Genomic DNA, 19,105 nt, shown 5'->3' with positions numbered 1-19,105 from the left:
GGTGATGCCCTAGGACACCTGCACAGTTCCCCACAGTTCAAGAGATGTTATCTTGTGTTGTGACTCCCTGAATGTCTACTCTGCACCTGGGCATCACTGATAGTTAAAATATGCCTCCCTGGATGTCTGCAACTTTCTCCTACCCAAAGTGTCACATCACTGTCTAAACACACAACAACACAAGCTGTGCTAGAGGATTTCCTGCTCCTCCCTGCACCCGAATGTCTCCTTACGGCTCCTACGCAGTTCCCCACAGTTCAAGAGATGTTATCGCATGTCGTGACTCCCTGAATGTATGCACCCAAGTGTCACTCATACACTCATTCTGTGCGCTCATTGACTTCTAGACTCTGCATGTTTTGCCTTTCCTCGGGTCTGTCACTTTACCCTGCCAAGTGACACTGTTATTTTCTCCAGACCCCAATAGGTCTGACAAAAAAATCAAGAATCGTGTACATGTATCCCACGGACAAGGTCCCCAAGTTGATCTCACTCTGAGGGATTCCCTCCTCCAATACTGATGCCATTTGTATATACATCCGCTGCCTTCCGTTTTATAATATCAGACATTCTGCAAGGAAAAGAACTACTGAATGAGAGAGCAGCAACGTGCTGTAAGGAGTGGCCATGACAGAAACCATCCATTCATTTATTTGTCCAGTCTTTCTAAAACAAATTAAACCAAAATGAAATTCTTTTCTGAACTGAAAATAATTCAACTACACAAATAAAGAACACTTTTTCAAGTGGATGTGGGGTAAAATAAAACATGGCTATGAATTAAGCAAATCTCCAGATATACAAGGCGCTTTGTGCTGTCTCTGCAAAGCAGGTGATCCCGGCAGGCAGTGTAGGCCCTGTCTGATAATTTACCCCACGCTCCAGTATCCCAGAATGCAGTATTAATGCCCTAGAGTAGTCATTTCAGCCAACCTCTAAAAATTTCAAACATCTATTATTTCTACAGGTTTGAATTTGGCTCAAATCAGCTCAACCACTTAAACTGGTGGCTTAAATCATTTGCCTCCAATCACAGGCTGCATGTATGTCTTTGTTTAGCCTATAACAGCCAGAGCATGGAACTACGATTGGACTAAGTCGTCATACATGTAAAGTACCTGTCTGGACAATGATTATTGCAATATGCATGTGAATCATGAGCTCAGGCCAAATCCTAGGAAAACTAACATATGCACATTGTGCAAGGTTGAGGCCTACATATTTAGCACCTTCAGAGTATCTTTATGATGTTATCAATGCAGTACCTGCAGGTCAAATCCTATGCTTAATGTCACCAAACAAACAAAAAACTCATAGGATATGTGATATCGTCAGTGATGTCATCGATGATGCCCTTTGTGATATCATCTCTAATGTCATGTGTGTTGGTATGAGCAGTACATGGTGGGGCAGCGATTTATGACTCTGTAGCTTACCATAACTGGTGAATTTCTTTAGTTTTTCGGATTTTGCACTGCAACCATAACATCACTCTTAAGTTTCTTTTCTGAATTTCAAAGCTTTTTATTAGAACAACTTAACCATATATACATGTCAGCACATGTCTTGGGTAGTGGTCGAAGTGGGAGGGAGCTGTTGGGAGCGGTGCTCCTCTACTTTTAACAAATGTTTTTCTGTTCCTATACCTTTATTTTAAAGGAATGGTTTAGTTTTATAATAAAAGTACAGGAAGAAGTTGAAACGTGCACTTCAGTGAAAGTACAGGAAGAAGTTGAAACGTGCACTTCAGTGCACTGCACTGAACAATCCCTTAAACAGCAGGTGTGTTTGTTCGGGGTTTGGATTGCATGTGGGAGGGGGCGGTGCCGATGGGGTTTGTGGGGAGCGGGTGCAGGTCAGCAGGGAACATAGTTCCACTACTTCTTTTGGGACACTTTGAATATTTTACTGCCCATTCTCTGACTTTTAATCCTAATAATATTCTGGGAGTGTGCCGCCAGCTATTACGTTTAGGTTTTGTGTTGTTTAGAAATAATGAAACCCTGGCCCACTTAAAACCCTGCTCTTTGTCTCTCTCTGTTTATCTCTCTCTCCTCCATCACTGTTCAATCCTTCCCCTACACCTATCCTTGTCCATTTAGTTAACTCTGCATCCCTACTTCCACTGCATTCATCTTCCATCCATCCCACTATTACCTCTGCAGAGATGAGCAATGGATGACAGAAGCCCTCTCTAGATGAGGGAATGTAACCAGCGATCACAGAACTTTAGTCAACAATTTTCTCTTGCTGACCATTAAGGGCCACTGCTGCACCAGTCTACCCATAGCACACAGCAGTTGTAAACTCAAATACCCCATGCAGAGACGGCAGTAGCTTGGAATGTAACTACAAGGCTGGCCCCAGATAGCTCTTGTCAGTCCTCATGTGTGCTTTCAACTAGCGAAGTGTTAGGAGCACTGGTGTTAAAAAAGAATACATTCCACACACAAAACAAAATACTACCAGATGAATCAGGGGCTCCTCACCTTGAGCTGTATGTGCTTCATGAGGTTGAAATGTTCTGCATACAGCTTGAGATACTCCAGGAGCCTGGAGTTGTGCAAAAAGTTGGGGAAGTGGTCCGGCATGAGGAAGTCACTGTAGCACATCATCTCCTTTGACGAGTTGGTCACGAGTGAATTGTAGATGCTTGCTCTGCCTTCTTCAACTTCTTCCTGTGTCAGCAATGCAAACAAGCAACAGGTACAATTAAGAAGGCATATCATCAATTCAGGAAGGAAATACTAAAGAATCAACATGTACATTTTTTGGTGGCTGGTGGGTTGGAGTCTGACCACATTTGAAAATTAATTTAGCTTGCTTGCAACATATGGGCAATGACGCAGTCCTGCGTGCAAACATTAACAAACCTCAGTGTAGCTGCATTAGGGTGTACTCGTGCAAACCATTGGTGTCGCATTTCTCACGGCCCTTACTCATATTGTACACAAGAGGAAGATTCAGACACCAGAAAATTAGAGTCACCAAACACATCTGAAAAAATAAAGCCTTGAAAAAATGAATTCTAGTTTTTGGTGCTTAGCAGAAATCATGCTAATGGTTGTGTGGGAGTCAACAAAGCTAGTGTCAGGTGGTCAAGGAGGGTCCCCTTTATTACGAGGAATTCATGTTGCAAACACCATATTGATGATGGGGGATGACAGCAAAACTGGGATAGTGTCGTAAATCCACATGAATCACGTAGAAAGATACAATATTAAAACTGCGAATGCAACACGCACACAAATCCATACAATGAGCCATGCTTAGTTGTTACACAGGCATTCTAAAAGTAGTTGGAACATTCTTGATGGGTAAGAGAATTAGTTACTTAGTATTCATGTTGTACAAACAGGGCAAGGTTCACAGTCCTTGCAAGGGACCAGATGTTATCTAGCCCTTTGTATTAAAATCTTTAAAGGGGAATAGTGATTTGTTTGGTGGTAGTAAACATAAGGCCCGGGGCCAGGGCCTGACGGTTAAGTATTTTTCCAGGTCATCAGAGGTTGTATGTGACTGCATAAATTAAATTAAGATGCCAGGAGTCTCTGGAATGGAGATGGCTATCTATGGTTCAAACAAAATTCTGTTTAAGCAGACTTCTCTCAATTTGCCAAAATATCTCAGCCGAACCATGTGCAATCATACTTAAAGTTAAAGGACTTAGGTCAGTTATTGCTAGCAATGAATTATGTTTTCAATACCAATGTTAAAACATGTACTGACTCCAGGACTTTGAAGGTGGGATTTCTTTAAAGAGATTGTGTCCAATCGTAATTGGGGGGGTGCAGAGTAGTAAATGTATCTGGGACTGTTTAAAATTGTTGCAAAAAGTATATAAACTACTAACTGATATTGTAGTGCTGAGATTTGGGTTAGTTTGGTCCTGCAACACCATCTAACCGCTGCCCCAGAGCTTTTGTACAATAAACTTGCTTAATGTACAACAGTGTACTCGCTTCATAAGTGGTGGGCCTGTTTTGGGTTGAGGTGATTAAAGGTCCCCCCCACTAGGTGTTATGGCATTCTCTGCATATGTGGGCTTCCTCGTAATCAATGCACATTCAGGGGATGCTCATCTGGATGTAGTGTTACAGTGCATGATTTTTGGAACTGTGGGCCGGCTTTGCTACAACAGGTTGTAATGAGATTGAAATGTCACCAATCGGATAGGCTTCCATAGTTGAAATAGCCCACATCCTGTTGTATGGCTATTACATCTGGGTTGACAGCAATCCATCTAAATCCAGACAGTGCAGCACAGTACATACAGCAAGGGGTGAGAACCAAAATAGGCCCTGGAAATAATTAAGTGGCCCTATATTACACATTTTCAGCAAGCCCAACACTTTTCCTATGAGAGAATTTGCAAATACCACACAAAAGAGGCCCAGGGTGCAGAGGCCTCCCGGGAAATCTCCAGAGTTGCCTGTAGGCCAGTCCTTCCCTGTTTGCAGCAAGCAGTAGGGCTCCCTCACTCAAATGTAGTTGATGCCAGAAGACCTGCAATTTCACTTTGCCAACTTGAGCTACAGGAATAAAGACATTTGATTTTGCAAAAAGGTGGTACACACTCTACTGAGCACGGCCAAATAACCTACTAAGGTTGGTCTGCAAACATGTTTTAGCTTGGTACCTTTCACAGAGGAGAAAAGTCTATTTCCATATCTGCCTGGTCCCTCCCATAAGGGGACATGTGACTGGTTAGTGTTGGTGTGATAGATTTGTGATCATTCACCTGGTTCTGATGAAGGATGTTTAATACAGAGGCGTTACCATTTTGTTATATGTCTCTCTTAGTTTTGGCATTTCATCACACAGATTCTTTTGATAAATAAATTCCAACTGAGCCACCACAGCTAAGATTGTTACTAATTAATTTGCTTGAAATGGTCATTGGGCCACAACTTTCAGCAGGTTGTGAATTTCCTAAGTTTGAGAGAATATGTAAACTTGAATAGGTCACCCTTCGGTGAACACTGTATCTTTGCAATCCCAATTTTAGTAAAGTTTGGATTGATACAAGTACCCACAGTGATGTACCACACCGGGCAGATGCACTTAGAACATTCACAAAAAAGTCTGCAGTAGAAAATCCTTGTTGACCCATGATATACTTCACATGTTTCGGGACAATCCCTTGCTTCGTATCCCCTTGACTTTGTATTGGCTGAAAACGGGTTCAGAATCAGGCCAGATGCGAGCCTATGGCTGGTTTCTCACAGTCTTGAGTGCTGGTTCGATCTTGACATATAACGTCTTGGTGTATATTCTAATAGGGTCAGTGCTGTACTGCAACTCTGATAGTTTCTCAAAGTGACAGTGACGGATTGAAGCCTTTATTATTGAACGTATTGTATGGTTAAGCAATGGACAACATAAATGAAGGAAAGCATATTGTACTGTTTCCGATTAAGGAATTAGTAGGGGAAGAGAACGTTTAAAGCTGAAGTTTGGATTGAAGGCATGGCAAACTCAGTCATGATGGAACCTGGTTTTTGGAATAAGGTCCTAAATCTCTAGGATCGACAGGGAATTGTCTAACACTTCCCTATTGCAGGAATGCTATGAAGGGAACCATTTGGGCTACTGCCCAATCAATTTTCTTACACTTTTTTGTGTGCCTGATTAGAATCTCGTGTTGCTCTTTTTGTTGAAAACACTAGAAATTACGGAAATAAAAAAAGCTTATGATTATCACTTTCTTTTCATTTTATGGATTATACAAGAAGGATCATTTATTGTACTAACGAATTTGTTGTTCTGTTAAAAAATGCAATGTTATATGTACACGTTTTCTTAGGCTTTAGCAATTACAACCCATTTCCCTGTAAGACACCATGGGGGTCATTACGAGCTTGGAGGTAACCTTGTTGCAATTTGCGGCATGGTTACCCCCTTACCTGGTTCCTTAAATGAGGAATTACCGGGCCATTCCAAACTTGGAGAACCTGGTAATTCCTCATTCCAGGAACCCGGACCCGGTACATCCCCATTCGAGCCCACATAGGGCTCAATGGGAATGGGGAGGGAGCTAACAACGTTGTTAGCTACCTGGTCTCCTCGCAGGACCCGCTAAGGGCATCTGGTTTTACCAGGAACCCTTTCCGGGTTCCTCCAGCAGACTCGTAATGGGGCGGTAAGGGGTTGACGGCTCCGGCACCATTACCGGCGCCGTTAACCCCTTACCGCCAAGGTCGTAATGACCCCCCATGTGTACATAAGTTCTTCACAACTTATTTATTTGTGTACAGCGAAGAACAATGCTCTTTAGATTGCAAAAGCATGTACAATTGATAAAGTATCAGATTGGATGGGAAGAAGTGAGTTACTTACAATGGGGTGAGTATGAGTGACATTCTGAAAAGCTTGTGGTGGGGAGTAAATGGAAGTCACCAAAGACTTGGGTGTATTTACATAGATTAACGACAATCAACATTAGACATGTTTAGATGCCGTTAGGTGATGCAGCAGCTATGCTAGGATGTGACTATGATGGAAGACATGTTAGAGTAGAGGCAGAGAAAGTGAGGGACAGAGGTAGGTTAGATCTAAGGGAAAAATGTTGGCACAGCGGCAGATGAGAGGTAGGTTAAGAGGATAACTCAGTGCCAGTGAGGAAATCTTTTAATTTGGCTTTGAGTAAATCGGTGTGTGGAATATTTCTCAGATGTCAGGAGGAAGAGAATTACATGCAAGTGGAGCAAGAAGAGAGAACAAGTGGAAGGGAGAGGAAGCTCAGGGAGGACAAAGTGCCACCAGGGTAGCTAAGAAGGCAGAGCAGAGATTATGAGAAGGCTTGCAGTGTTGCATAGAGGAGGGTAGATAAAGTGGTGTCATACCATAGATACATTTGTGACCCAGGAGAGGAAATTAAAATCTGGCCCAGAAATGTATCATCAGCCATCCAGCCTGGTGCAAATAAGAGGGGCGTTCAAAGAGAGCCCTGGTAGTGAAGTTAATGATCTTGTCCAGAGGACGGAAACATAGTTGGGGAGATCAAGAAGATGCTGGGAAAAAATATCACTGGACGATATTACCACTTCTGCCAGCTGTATTCATGGACTTTCGCCCACTTCAGCATATACACCTGGACTGGGGTAATGACAGTGGTTTTGCTGAAATGCCACTGGCAGCATTCCAGCAATACTGTTTTTTCTAACTTTCTTTACCCATTTTCACCATCATGATGATGGTGGAAATAGACATGTACAGTTGCGGTGTACACCACTAATGTTCAATTTTGTAAATGGACAAAAGGGTAAATTCAGACCCTTTTTATTCATTATATAGGTAAAGAGGCGTGAGTGGGCATCGGAGGTGTCGATCTTTTACCTCATTACAGTTTCCCAATGTAAAAGGATGTTCAATGGATTTAAGGGAAACACCTATGAGCCCCCTCTGAGCAGTAAAACAAAAACATACCAATATTTTTGGGGCTAAATTGCAATTTTCAGCTCCACATTGCTGGTGGAGGTACAAATTCGCAGAGTTCCATTTTTGAAATCCAGCTCTTTATTTAAATGGAAACCCACAAGAGGTAGTTCCTTGAAGAACCTAGAATTGCGCAAGCAGTACAAGTTGTGCCATTTGGCAGATATTGCATTTTTTTGCCATTATTGCCGAACTAGCAATGACCCCACAGTTTTAAGAACAAAGAAAAAAGGACATCAAATACCACAACAAATATAAAAGTATAAAAACCAGCCACGTACCGTATACCTCCACAGACCGCCAATGTCATTGCTCTTCTCAAAGCAGGTGGGCTCCAGGCCTTCCTCGAGACAGCTTTTAATGGCAGCTAATCCGGAAATCCCGGCTCCAATTACTGCAACCCTCTTCACCATAATCTCCTGCATAGATACACCAACAAATTTGTTGAGTGTGCTTCAAAATGTCTGATTCAAGAAATGCAAACCAGGGCAGGAAGCGGAAATATACAGCAATATGAAGTCATTGTGTTAGTAGACCAATTTGTGAGTAAATGTAGGCAGGCCAAACATGAGAAGAGAAAAAAACACTGGGGGCCATCATACCAAATCAAGACAAAGGGCCTGATTCACAGAAGCGTTTTACAATGGTGCAAACCGATAGGAAAATGCTCTGTGAATCAGGCCCCAAATATCTATCAAGCAAAAGCCAGGTCAGTAACAACATAGGGTCAGACCTGTAACAACATAGGGCCAGACCTGGATCATTGCTATGTAAACAAGAATGATACATTCTTGATAACTGTTATAGGGTTGCCTCCTTAACCCCATGGATGTTGTTTCTTTAGCAACACAGTTTATATTGTCTATTATCAGATCTCTTCTTTTGTTAATGACTTATTTCTTCTGCCATGTTTTCAGTTTGGGTTTCGTCCCCGTCACTCCACCGAGACTGCTTTAATGTGTGTGCTCAACTGTCTTCTGTCAGGTCACCACTCTAAACACTCTTCTTTTCTTATTCTTCTTGATATATCAGCTGCTTTCTACACTGTTGATCACTCTTTGCTTTTGGATTCTCTCTCTTCTTTTGGTTTTAGGGGCTCTGTTCTTTCTTGGTCCTCCTCTTATCTATCTAACAGAACTTTTTCTGTTTCTTGGGGTGGAAAGACTTCCTCACCTTTCCCTGCTGAGCACGGTGTTCCCCAAGATTCAGTCTTGGGTCCATTCTTATTTTCACTCCATACTTAATTACTCGCTCGTGTTATTTCTTCCTTTGGAATCTCTCATCACTTCTACGCCGACGACACACAACATTTTCTATCCTTTTCATCTTTCACGCCAGAAATTCACCACATTCTCACTTCTTGTCTCTCTGCCATTACATCTTGGATGGCATTGCACTTCCTTACCCTGAATGCTGGGAAAACTGAGGTTCTATTCTTCCCTGCCACCTCATATTTTCCACTGCCATCTATCTCTTTTCCACCCTCTACTCTTTCTATTTCTCCCACTGCTCGAAAACTTGGTCTTTATCTGGACTCTAATCTTTCTTTTACCTATCATATTTCTCTCACATCCCGCTCTTGTCGCTTTCATCTGTATAATATTCACAAAGTTTGCTCTTTTCTTACTTTCCATGCGACTAAACTGCTTATTCCTTCTCTTATTTTCTCTCGACTCTTCTATTGTTCTGTTATGCTCTTTGGTCTCCCTTGTTCTCTTCTTGCTCCTTTGAAATCTATATACCATTCCTCTGTTAGCTTACTCTGCCTTCTCTCCTATCGTGATTCCATTTCAGCATCGCTTGCATCTCTCGGATGGTTATCCTTTCATTCCCAACTCAAATTTCACTTTCTCTGTCTAGTCTTTAAATATGTTTATGGGCTAGCTCCAGACTATCTTGCTTTTGGGTCTCCTTGAAAAATCACCCCCTTCACTGTCCATGATTGGTTGCTCTCAGAACTGATATTTGAAGTACTTTAAACTTCATTATTTTTGTACCGTTGTTTTTAACTTTGTGCAGTGCTATGGACAAAAGACCTAATAAAATACAAAATACAAATACAAATATATTATATTGAATCAGTGTTGTTAGAACTAGAGTTTCACGTTGAAACTTTGACTCTGAACCTGAATACTCTGAATACTCTGAATTCTGCAAAGATCCTTCATTGAAAATGTTTAGGTACAACTTGTGCAGTCAAAGAAGGAGACACGCTATTGAAACCATTGATCTGAAATGATTTCCACCATATTGGAAGGGATTACTTCTCATTCAGGCACTGCAAATAGCAGCTAGGGAGCAGTGGCGTAACACAAAATTTGAGGGCCCCCCTGCAAGTCATGCTGAGGGACCACCCCGCCTCAACTCAGCAACAAATCACGGGTAGCGCCACAGTCTGGGCCATCCTAGATTATCACGCTTGCGCAATACGCACAAACATGCTGCTGAAGGGGTATGCCGCACACTGCACTAGGAGAAAGATATAAATCTATTTTTTAATGCAGTATACAACATACTATTATTATACTTTCTGAGAAAAATTGGCTATAAAGCCACAGTGTTTGTAATTGTTTTGTAAGGTAACACCAATCGAATACATGCAAGTCACCAAAAGTGCACAGGAACATTAATGCTTTGCTATTAAAAATGTCATGCCACAATGAAAGCATGTCCAACTGGCTGCACAATGTAGACCAGTGTAGACACGTAATAACATTACAGTAAAGCATGCCAGGCCACATTTAGATATACCTAGACTGGTTGCACCAAAATGCTGCAGGCAATAACACTCATCAAGAAGAGAGCACACATTAAAGCCTGTATTTCTGCGGCCTCTAACAACATGGCCGAACTCTTTCAAATCTGCAAGGAACCGGTCAATCCTGTTGCGATCTCTACCTCTCCTATTCTCTCCCAGGCCCTCTGTATGGCTTTGGCCTTTCACTTCTCCGCTAATTCTCAGGACATCAAGTCCACTAAACCTCTTCCTCTCCCAGCGCCCTATGGCCATCTCTACCTTTCCTCCTCCTTTTTACGCTTTCTCTCTGACAACACCTGACGAGGTTTCTAGACATGTCCGATCTATGAAAGTGTCGTCCAAACAGGTGCTCCCCTGCTCCTCCAGAACCATCAATGACCATATTAACAACCTCACTCCAGCCTTTGCCGATTCTGTAATCACTCTTTCACCACTGGAACGTTTCCCTCACCCCTTAAGCACTCCCTTGTGCAGCCACTCCTCAAGAGGCTGATCCTACCATCCCGGCAAACTATTGCCCAATCTCCATTACCCCTTTCCTGGGCAAACTCTTGAAAAAGCTTGCCATCTCCCAGATAACTCTCACACTGAATCTGTTGGTTGTCTCCATGACCATCAGTCTGGCTTCAGAGCTGCCAGAGGCACGGAAACTGCTCTCCTGAACACCCGTGAAGATCTGCTCTCTAACCTTGATTTCAGCATTCCTTCTGTCCTCATCCTCCTTCGTTCCTCTGCTTTCGACATGGTCAACCACACCATCCTGATCAATTGACTCTGTGAGAACCTGGGCATTACGGATCAGGCCCTGGAGTGACTGACCTCCTTCCTCTTGGACCGCCCCTCCCCTCCCAGTTCCAAATTGGTCCCTTTCTCTCTGGCACCTCTCTCTACCTATGGCGTTCTCCAGGGCTCTATCCTTTCACCCTGGTTTTTCAACCTCTATTTGGCCCCTTTGGCCACCTTATCTCTACCTTCTCCTCCAACTTTCAGTGTTATGTTCAGCCTCATCTCCTCTCTCCCTCATTCCTGACTGTCTATCCGTGATTCAGGATTGGTGCACCTCCAACGATATCTGCCTTAATGCCAGTAAAATGGAGATCCTTCTCATTCAGGCCCCTACCCCTGCTTTCCCTCTCTTACTCTGGCCGCCCGCCTTGGTTGCTCTTCATTCGCCTTCCTGCAAGGCAAAAAATATTGGTGTCATGTTCGACTCCACTCTCTCTTTCTCTCTTCACATCTGGGATGTCGCCAAGAAGTCCCACTACCAGCTGCTCCTCTTCAAAGAGACTCTTCCCTTTATCACTTTCCACCAGAAGCTCACTGTCTCCAGAGACCTGGTTCTCTCTAGGCTGTACTATGGCAACAGCCTCTTTCTCAATCTGCCTTCCTCTATTCTCCGCCATCTGCAACTAATCCAGAACAGGACTACAAGATTTATCCTTGGCCTCAAGCCCAGGGATCGTATCTCTCCAGCCCTGAAATCTCTCCACTGGCTCCCAGTGGCTGCAAGGATCAAGTTCAAGACCCTTTGCATTGTCCACAAGGCTTTCTGGGGCTGGGTCCCGCACTACATCCAACATTCCAAAATACCTTCCTTCTCGAGCCCTTCGCTCAGCTACCGCCAACTCTCTAAGGGTTAGACCCTTCTCCAGGTAGAGAGTGGGGGGTAGATCTCTCTCGTCTGCAGGTGCCTACATCTGGAATGGCCTCCCTGCCCATATCAAAGTTGATCCGGACCACCTGCAGTTTCGGAAGCAGCTCAAAACATTCCTCTTTTCCTCTGTTTTCTCTCTCTCCCTTCCCTGCTGACCTAGCTATCTGCTGGACTGACTGGTTGCTTGGCTACCCTCAGAATCCTTACCGCCATCTGTGTAATGAGGCCCATATGTCTTTTCTCACTGTTGCTCGGCAGGTGCTTGCACATGCGCGGAGCAGTACCAGCATTTCACGGTAACCTGCAGTGCGCTGCAATGCGAATTATGCGACTGAGCCACCCGAGGAGTGCTGGCTTCTTCTCGGTGCCACCATTCTTTCAAGACCTCTGGGAGAGTGAGGAGAATCCCGAAATCCTCCGCCCAATCCCGCAGGGCCCAAAGCATGCTTGGAGGAAGATCCGCCTGGCAGGGTGCGCACAGGGTCTGCAGCAGGAATGAAAAGAATGGCTGAGGAAGGCTTTTTGCGAGTCTTCCACAAGGTGTTTGCAACAAAAAGACACAGAACAGAGAACACGAAGAGGAGGAAGACCACTCTTCGAACTCTGACATCGGAGATGACTCCCAAAGGAACAGAACACTGAAAGGGAGGAGGAGAGAGATTTTGACCTGGAAGATTTGATTAACCCTAAATCTTCCATTTGGGAACCAGCGCCGAAAGTGGCAAAATACCTGCACAGAAGAATTTGCAAACCCCTGGGCAGAGTGCCCCAGGCCTTCCTAGGAAGTAAAATTGCAGCCACACCATCATTAGTCTCCACGATAGTTACCTTCTTAGGTAAATTCTGAAAGGACGCCAAACAGGAGATAGATAGGTCATGGCGAAACCGCCAGGATAGACTGTTGGACATATCGGGGCAAATAGTGAAAATAATAGAGACGGCCCAAGCAGTGAAAGATAATGGTGAAAGCATAGACAAAGACATCCTCTTAGGATGGGTGCAGAGAACGCCAATTGTGCTCTATCCATGAAAAAGCACAGGTGTATACTACTCAAAATAGACCACAGGCTTGCAGACCTTGCAACAACTGAAGGCAGAGAGAGAGCAGACTGCCTGCTTTTCAGAGATTCCTTCATCAAAGAAATGGCTACATTTGTGGGGAACAAACACACGTCCATGAAGAGGGTCTTCAACACAAGAGTTTTCGACAGGGCTGGGTGAGGCCAAGGCCACTTGTCCAGCAAATGTTTTCACCAGCAAAGCTCCCAAGGAGGGCACGCAGGCTATTTTAATGCAGGAGCCAGCTTTTTGCAGTCACGAGGAAGAGCTGACAGTGGCCGAGCGTGGAGAGGAGCTCAGAAGCAGCTGCCAGCTCCCCCACGCGAGTGAGGCAAGCGAACAGATGCCTTTAGGGGGGCGAATAGCACAGCGATTGCATTACGGGTGCAACATCACGAATGATGCATGCATGCTGCACTACTGGCCCATGCCAGGAGAACCTCATCCCTGTTATAGAACCTAGGTTGCTAGATGAGCTGGGAAAAGTCAGAATTACGGGCAACACACACACTCTGGAGTTCCTGGGAGTCACAGTGGACAAGATCAAAGCATTGCCAAGCTTATCGCCACAGAAGATGCTCACGATCCGCAAAGAGATTTCGGCAACAGTGGTGAAGCAGAGGACATTGCTCATGAGCATAGTCTGGATAGTAGGTCTACTGGCATCCTGAATTCAAGCAATATTCATGGGCAGCTGCATTATGGATCACTCCAGAAGATGAAGATTCAACACCTGCGAAGGATCCTGTTTTAGGAGCAGGAGGTTCCGATTTCCAGCAAAGCGTGGACAGAGATGCAGTGGTGGTTGGACCACATGGCAGCCCAGAATGGCAGAGCGATCTTCGTTTGCACCCTAGATGTGATAACAGAATCAGATGCCAGCAGGAAAGGATGGTGAGCCCAGTGCGTAACAGTGACCACAGGAGGGAAGTGGTCCCAAGCGGGAACTGAGGTACCACATCAACTGCCTTAAGCTATTAGCGTGATTGTTCATGACCAAAATCTCTGACACCTCGCTCAGTGAAATGCTGCGTCCTCTTAAGAATGGACAACATTTCAGCGGATAGGAATACCAACCATCTAGGTGGCACATGTTCCCAACTACTAGAGGAGCTAGCCAAGTACTTGAGCACTACTGCCTGGAAAGAAACATCTTAGTAGAGGCAGAGTACTTACCGGGCTTGGTAAACGCGGTTGCACACTGGAACTCAAGACATGTGAAGGACACCAGTGACAGGAGGCTGAACAACGAAGTGTCCCAAAGACTGATGCACACATGGTTTCCATGTGCCACAGATATTTTTGCTTCGAGACTCAACGGTCAGCTGGAGGAGTTCTCCAGTTCAAGGCAATGCCCAGCAGCAGCAGCAAAAGATGCCTTTCTCCAGGAATGAGGTCCGTGACAAAATATGCCTTTGCCCCATTTGTCATGATCATGTGTACGCTAGCAGCCCTCAGGAGACAAGCAGTCAAACTAGTGTTAGTGACTCCTCTCTGGGCAATGCAAGCATGGTACCCGCTTGTAAGGGAGAATTCTCCAGAAGGGTTAATTTCCCTTACCTACTGAGTCTCTCAGCAGCTTTGCTGGATTTCTAGGCTTTATATTTTTCACCTGGTAAGAGTGTGAGCCTTTTATTCCCACTCTTGCATGTGTTTTGCTGTGAGTTTAACATTTTTGTGTTCATAGACTATGGAGCTTCACCTACTCCATAGGCATCATCTTTGTACTGTGTGTCACACAGCACCTTTAGTCATTTTTGCAGACTTCCCACTTTAAACTCCATTTTCTGGGACTGACTAATGTCTCCCAGAACATGTAAAGTTGCCATTGACTTTATTAGTCTTTTTAAATTCCCAGAGCCAGTACAAACTATCTTCCATAGAGTACTGTAAAGGGTTAATAGTTATGCCTTTGTGTCTGTCTCTCATGGAACATTATTTCGTTCCCCTTTCTTTAATATTTGGCTGGTGGCAGTGGTATCTACCATATTTCTATTACCGTGGTCTATGTAAATAGCCTGGTACTGTTTTAGGCTATCATGGTAGCCTCAAACTTAAATAAGCTGGACCACATTTAGTTTTATTTGGTTCCGGCTGGGTTTATTCACCATTTCTTTTTGTAAAGGTCTTTCTCGTGTTTTACTCGGCACGCCAAACCAGGTTTGGTTCCTTTGTTCACCGTCCTTTGGTGGTCTTCTGCACAGAATCCCTCCTTATGCGCCTGAGCGTCTGGGTGGACAGGATGTGAGGGAGGGGTCTTCGGCCTCCTGCAGAGGGTTCCCTTGGAAACCCAAGTCACACTCTGGTTTGATTGGCTAGGTGACTGTCCTGCCAGGACAGCCATCCTGCCGTGTGATTGACAGCCAGGCTGTGTGAATGGTGGAAAACTACATAAAAAGCAGGTCTCTGGGACTTTGAAGGCAGACTCGCCACTGGATCGAGAGAACTGAAGAGAAGCTGAAAGTAGAGGACCACTACCATGACTGAACCTTCCGGTGAAGCCCTGCTGCGGGTTCCGAATCTTCAAACTTCGACGACAGAGAAGATCTGCAAGGAATCCCTTGCCAAACACCAAGCAAGGCCTCCCTCCCCTGGTCGAACTTCCTGTGCACAGCTGCAGTGAACCAGATAGCCAGGAGGAACGGACCCTGTTTGGGTTTTAAGGAGCGCACCTTTTATTTGTTGCTTTGCTCTGCTGCTGGTTTCTTCCCTGGGCAGTGCAGGGCCCTCCAGTCTTCCTCCTTCGTGTCAGTCCAACAGTCGCTTCAGGAACCATGAGCCTGCAGGATCTGCCAGGAACTTCTGCCTCAGCTACAGCATTCTTTTTCTTCTAAGGTTGTTCGTTCCGTCCGACCACAGTGAAAGTGTTTTAAATCTTTCGCCAATCTGAGGGTTTGTCCTTCTCTACTCTTTTAAATAACTTTTCCTTCAACCAACATCGTTTTGAACTCTTGGCAAAGACTTAACCGCTAACTACTCTGAACTGTGTGATCCTCTGCAAAGACTCTGAACCATTAACATTGGCTCAGACCTATTGATTTGAATCCTCAATGTAGCAAGCATTTTCTAGATTGCCCTGCTTACTTACTTGTTGGTGTTGCTTAATGTTGTATAACCTTGTCTTTCCCTCCCTTTTTAATTGCTGGAGTGCCATTTTGCTCACATTTCATTTTGAGCTTAACTTGTCCAGAATTGGTTGGGTGTTGTGAAGTATATTAAGAGTGTGATGTTTCTGCTGCTTTATTTAGTGAACTGTTTTTCAAATTAATGTGTAAATAAATGTATATTCTTTTACTCAGAAACCTTGAGTCAGTCTGTTTGAACCATCATAATTACTGTCCTTTGTGTAACTTCTGATAATGCTCACTTTACTCTTGAGATAAGTCTGGCTGCTCAGCCAACGCTACCACTTTACTGTGTAGCACAGGCTTGTACCAAAGGTGAATTTGTACTTGCACTTGTAGTCTTAATTGTGTGTGGTGTTCCCAAAGGGTACTGCATATGATTCTGCCTAACACTGCTCCTCCTACAGCTTTACATAGAGCTGCCAAACGTACTCCCCAGGATACCTCACATAATTCAGAACCCATCAGGAGAACTCCAACCGGTGGTGTGGGACAGAAGGCTGAAGCAAATGGCATGGAAGAGTTCCAGAGTTTTGAGTGAGTTGCTGACAGTTCATCATTCGTCCCTGGGCACCAGCTACAGTGAGTTCCTATGGAGCAGCTTGGACTAGCTGGCATGTCTGATGCATGCAGAGGGACCAAGATCCCTTTGTGGCAGATGTGGTAGAAGAAGCAAACCACCTATCCGAGTTAGCATCAGAATGGAAGGCTTACAAGACAATAAACATCTATAGGTCAGCGGTCTCGGCGGTGCACACACTCATAAAGGGTACACCTATTGGGGGAACATCAGCTGATCAGAAGGCTTATGAGAGTGGTTTAGCTAACAAATCCTCAATTCACCAAAGTGTCAGGAGTAGCGAAACAGGAAGTGATGTCACATGACCTTTGGCCCAGATGGCATCAGTTCTTGTTTAACCCTGATGACACCACCAGAAGTGACTTGTGGGCTTAAAAAAAAGTGCATACTTGCACAATAAAGCAGACTAGAATATTTTCGATACTAAGCACATTTTAACAAGAGTACTACCTTCATATGCCATACATGGAGTCATGATATGATAGGGTTAGACCCAATAGAATCAACATAGGCAGAGGCACTGCCACAGATATGCCACTTCAGCATTGTATGGCCATTTACTACCGTATTATGCCACTTATAGCTGTGTTTCAGGTATTGTCATTATAAGATAAGTAGAGACCCTACATTGCCAGTTGCTGCGATATTACAGTATCCAAAAATCCAATAGATGCAAGTCGACAACAGTGCACAGGAGCATTAATGCATTGATTCATGATCATGATTTGTTATTTATAGAGAGTGTTTGCCAAAGCAGTATACATAGCACATAATTACATACAATTATCATCCTTAGTGAAGTTGGTACTCATTTATCAACCTCAAAAGAATGAAAGGCTGAGGTAGCCTTGCCGGGATTCGAACCTGCATATCACACATAGATTGCAGCAGCGAGCGCTCAACCTGCTGAGCTATCTTACTGCTTTGCTATTAAAAATGCAATGTCACAATAAGAAAACATGTCAGAACTGGCTGCACAATGTAGACCAGACACATAATACCACTTATCATGTTTGGTATAGCCTTGATGATGCACAGTAAAAAAAAATGCCATGCCACAGTAAGACATAACTATATGGGCTGCACCAAAATGCCAATCTAACCATGTAATAACACATATCATGCTTACTTTATTATAGATGCTCAGAAAAATATACCATGCCACAGTAAGGAAAGGCTAGAATGGCTGCACCCAAAGGCAAGTCTAGCCAGGCAATTACACTTATCATGATTGTTTTATCAGAGATGCCCAGTACAAATTGTTAAGCCACAGTAAGAAATGGCTAGACTAGCTGCACCAAAATGCTAGTCGAGCTATGTTAAGTGCACATATGATGCTTACTTCGTTATACATGCCCAGAAAATATGCCATGACACAGTAAGAAATGGCTATGCTGACAGCCCCCAAATGCTAGTCTAGACAGGTAATAACATGTATCATGCTTACTTTATTATAGATGCCCAGATGCCCAGTACAAATATAATGCTGCAAGAAGAAATGACAAGCCTGGCTGTATCAAAATGTCAGTCTAGCCACTAATATATATCATGCCTGCTTTATCATTGAGGATAATTATGCCTGAGTGTACCCCTTCCGACACCTCCCCTCTCCCTCCCATTATTCTCCTCCAACCGCCAAAATCAGCTCCTCAACCCAGCATAACATTCACATCCCTCTTCCTCATCCTAGTACTTATGTATGAGGCAGGTTGCTTCATAGGTAGGTACTGGGACGAAGAAGAGTCAGTCTTTGGGTGGGTTGGGTATGCAGAAGTTTGGAAAGATTGGGTTAATGGGGGTCAGTATCCTAGTTCAAGTACATCTTCTTCCATTTGAGTTGTATTGCTGTTGGTTGTTGCTGATTTCCTTTAAAGGCCATCTGACTGGTGTGTGATGGTGCGGCACCCTCCCAGTTGTATCCTAATGAGTATTGTATAATGTGATTGGGTGTGTCTAAGTCTTTCCCTGTTTCCTATCTATCTGTCGTGACATGAGTCTGTTGGAGCTTGGGAGCAGCAGGGAGTGGTTCCGGGCCAGGGTGAGATTGATGGTTCATCCTAGAACTTGCGTCTTGGTCTGCCTGTGTATATATATATATATTACACAGCCACGCTAGTGGCTGTGTAGTTATGGTTAAGTTGCTGTTTCCATAGGAAGAGCCCTTTTTGGGTGGCTTATAACTTCACTCTCCCTGGACGAATCCTCACCAAACTTTGCAATGGGTCACTCTGAATCTTTTTGCAAAGTTTGGTGAGGTGTGGTCCAGGGGGGGCAAAGTTATAAGGGGGGGTCCCAAAACTTCTTTTTTTCCCATAGACTGAATGGGGAAAAAACTTTGCCAGGCCTACAGCCCAAACTGTTGGACGGATTTTCACCAAATCTGGACCAGGAGCAGCGGCTTGGTCCCGAAAGTGTGCTTTTGCAAATTTGGTGAAAATCTGTCCAGTAGTTATTTAAAAAATGAGCAAAAAATAGGTTAAAAATAATTTGTG

At 44.1% G+C, this 19,105-nt stretch overlaps 1 protein-coding gene across 2 annotated transcripts in view; it reads right to left on the bottom strand.

Annotated features, from left to right (window-relative positions):
* Positions 1 to 19,105, bottom strand: part of LOC138535011 (dimethylaniline monooxygenase [N-oxide-forming] 2-like) — an 812,736-nt gene that overhangs the window by 573,747 nt on the left and 219,884 nt on the right. Inside the window, exons 2-3 of one of the 2 annotated variants that reach the window (XM_069641263.1) lie at positions 7,719 to 7,856; positions 2,490 to 2,678 (exon numbers count right to left, since the gene is read on the bottom strand). In XM_069641263.1, the coding sequence (XP_069497364.1) occupies positions 2,490 to 2,678; positions 7,719 to 7,850 (321 nt within the window). In that variant the 5' untranslated portion in view covers positions 7,851 to 7,856. Of the gene's footprint in view, positions 1 to 2,489; positions 2,679 to 7,718; positions 7,863 to 19,105 lie in introns of those variants that run through there. The other variant, XM_069641262.1, reaches the window with a different exon arrangement.

Source organism: Ambystoma mexicanum, chromosome 1q (genome assembly GCF_040938575.1).
Source record: "Ambystoma mexicanum isolate Mex_15411 chromosome 1q, UKY_AmexF1_1, whole genome shotgun sequence".
NCBI classification, from domain to species: Eukaryota; Metazoa; Chordata; class Amphibia; order Caudata; family Ambystomatidae; genus Ambystoma; species Ambystoma mexicanum.
The sequence above is the reverse complement of the archived record's forward strand: the minus strand, read 5'-3'. Positions and strand labels throughout refer to the sequence as shown.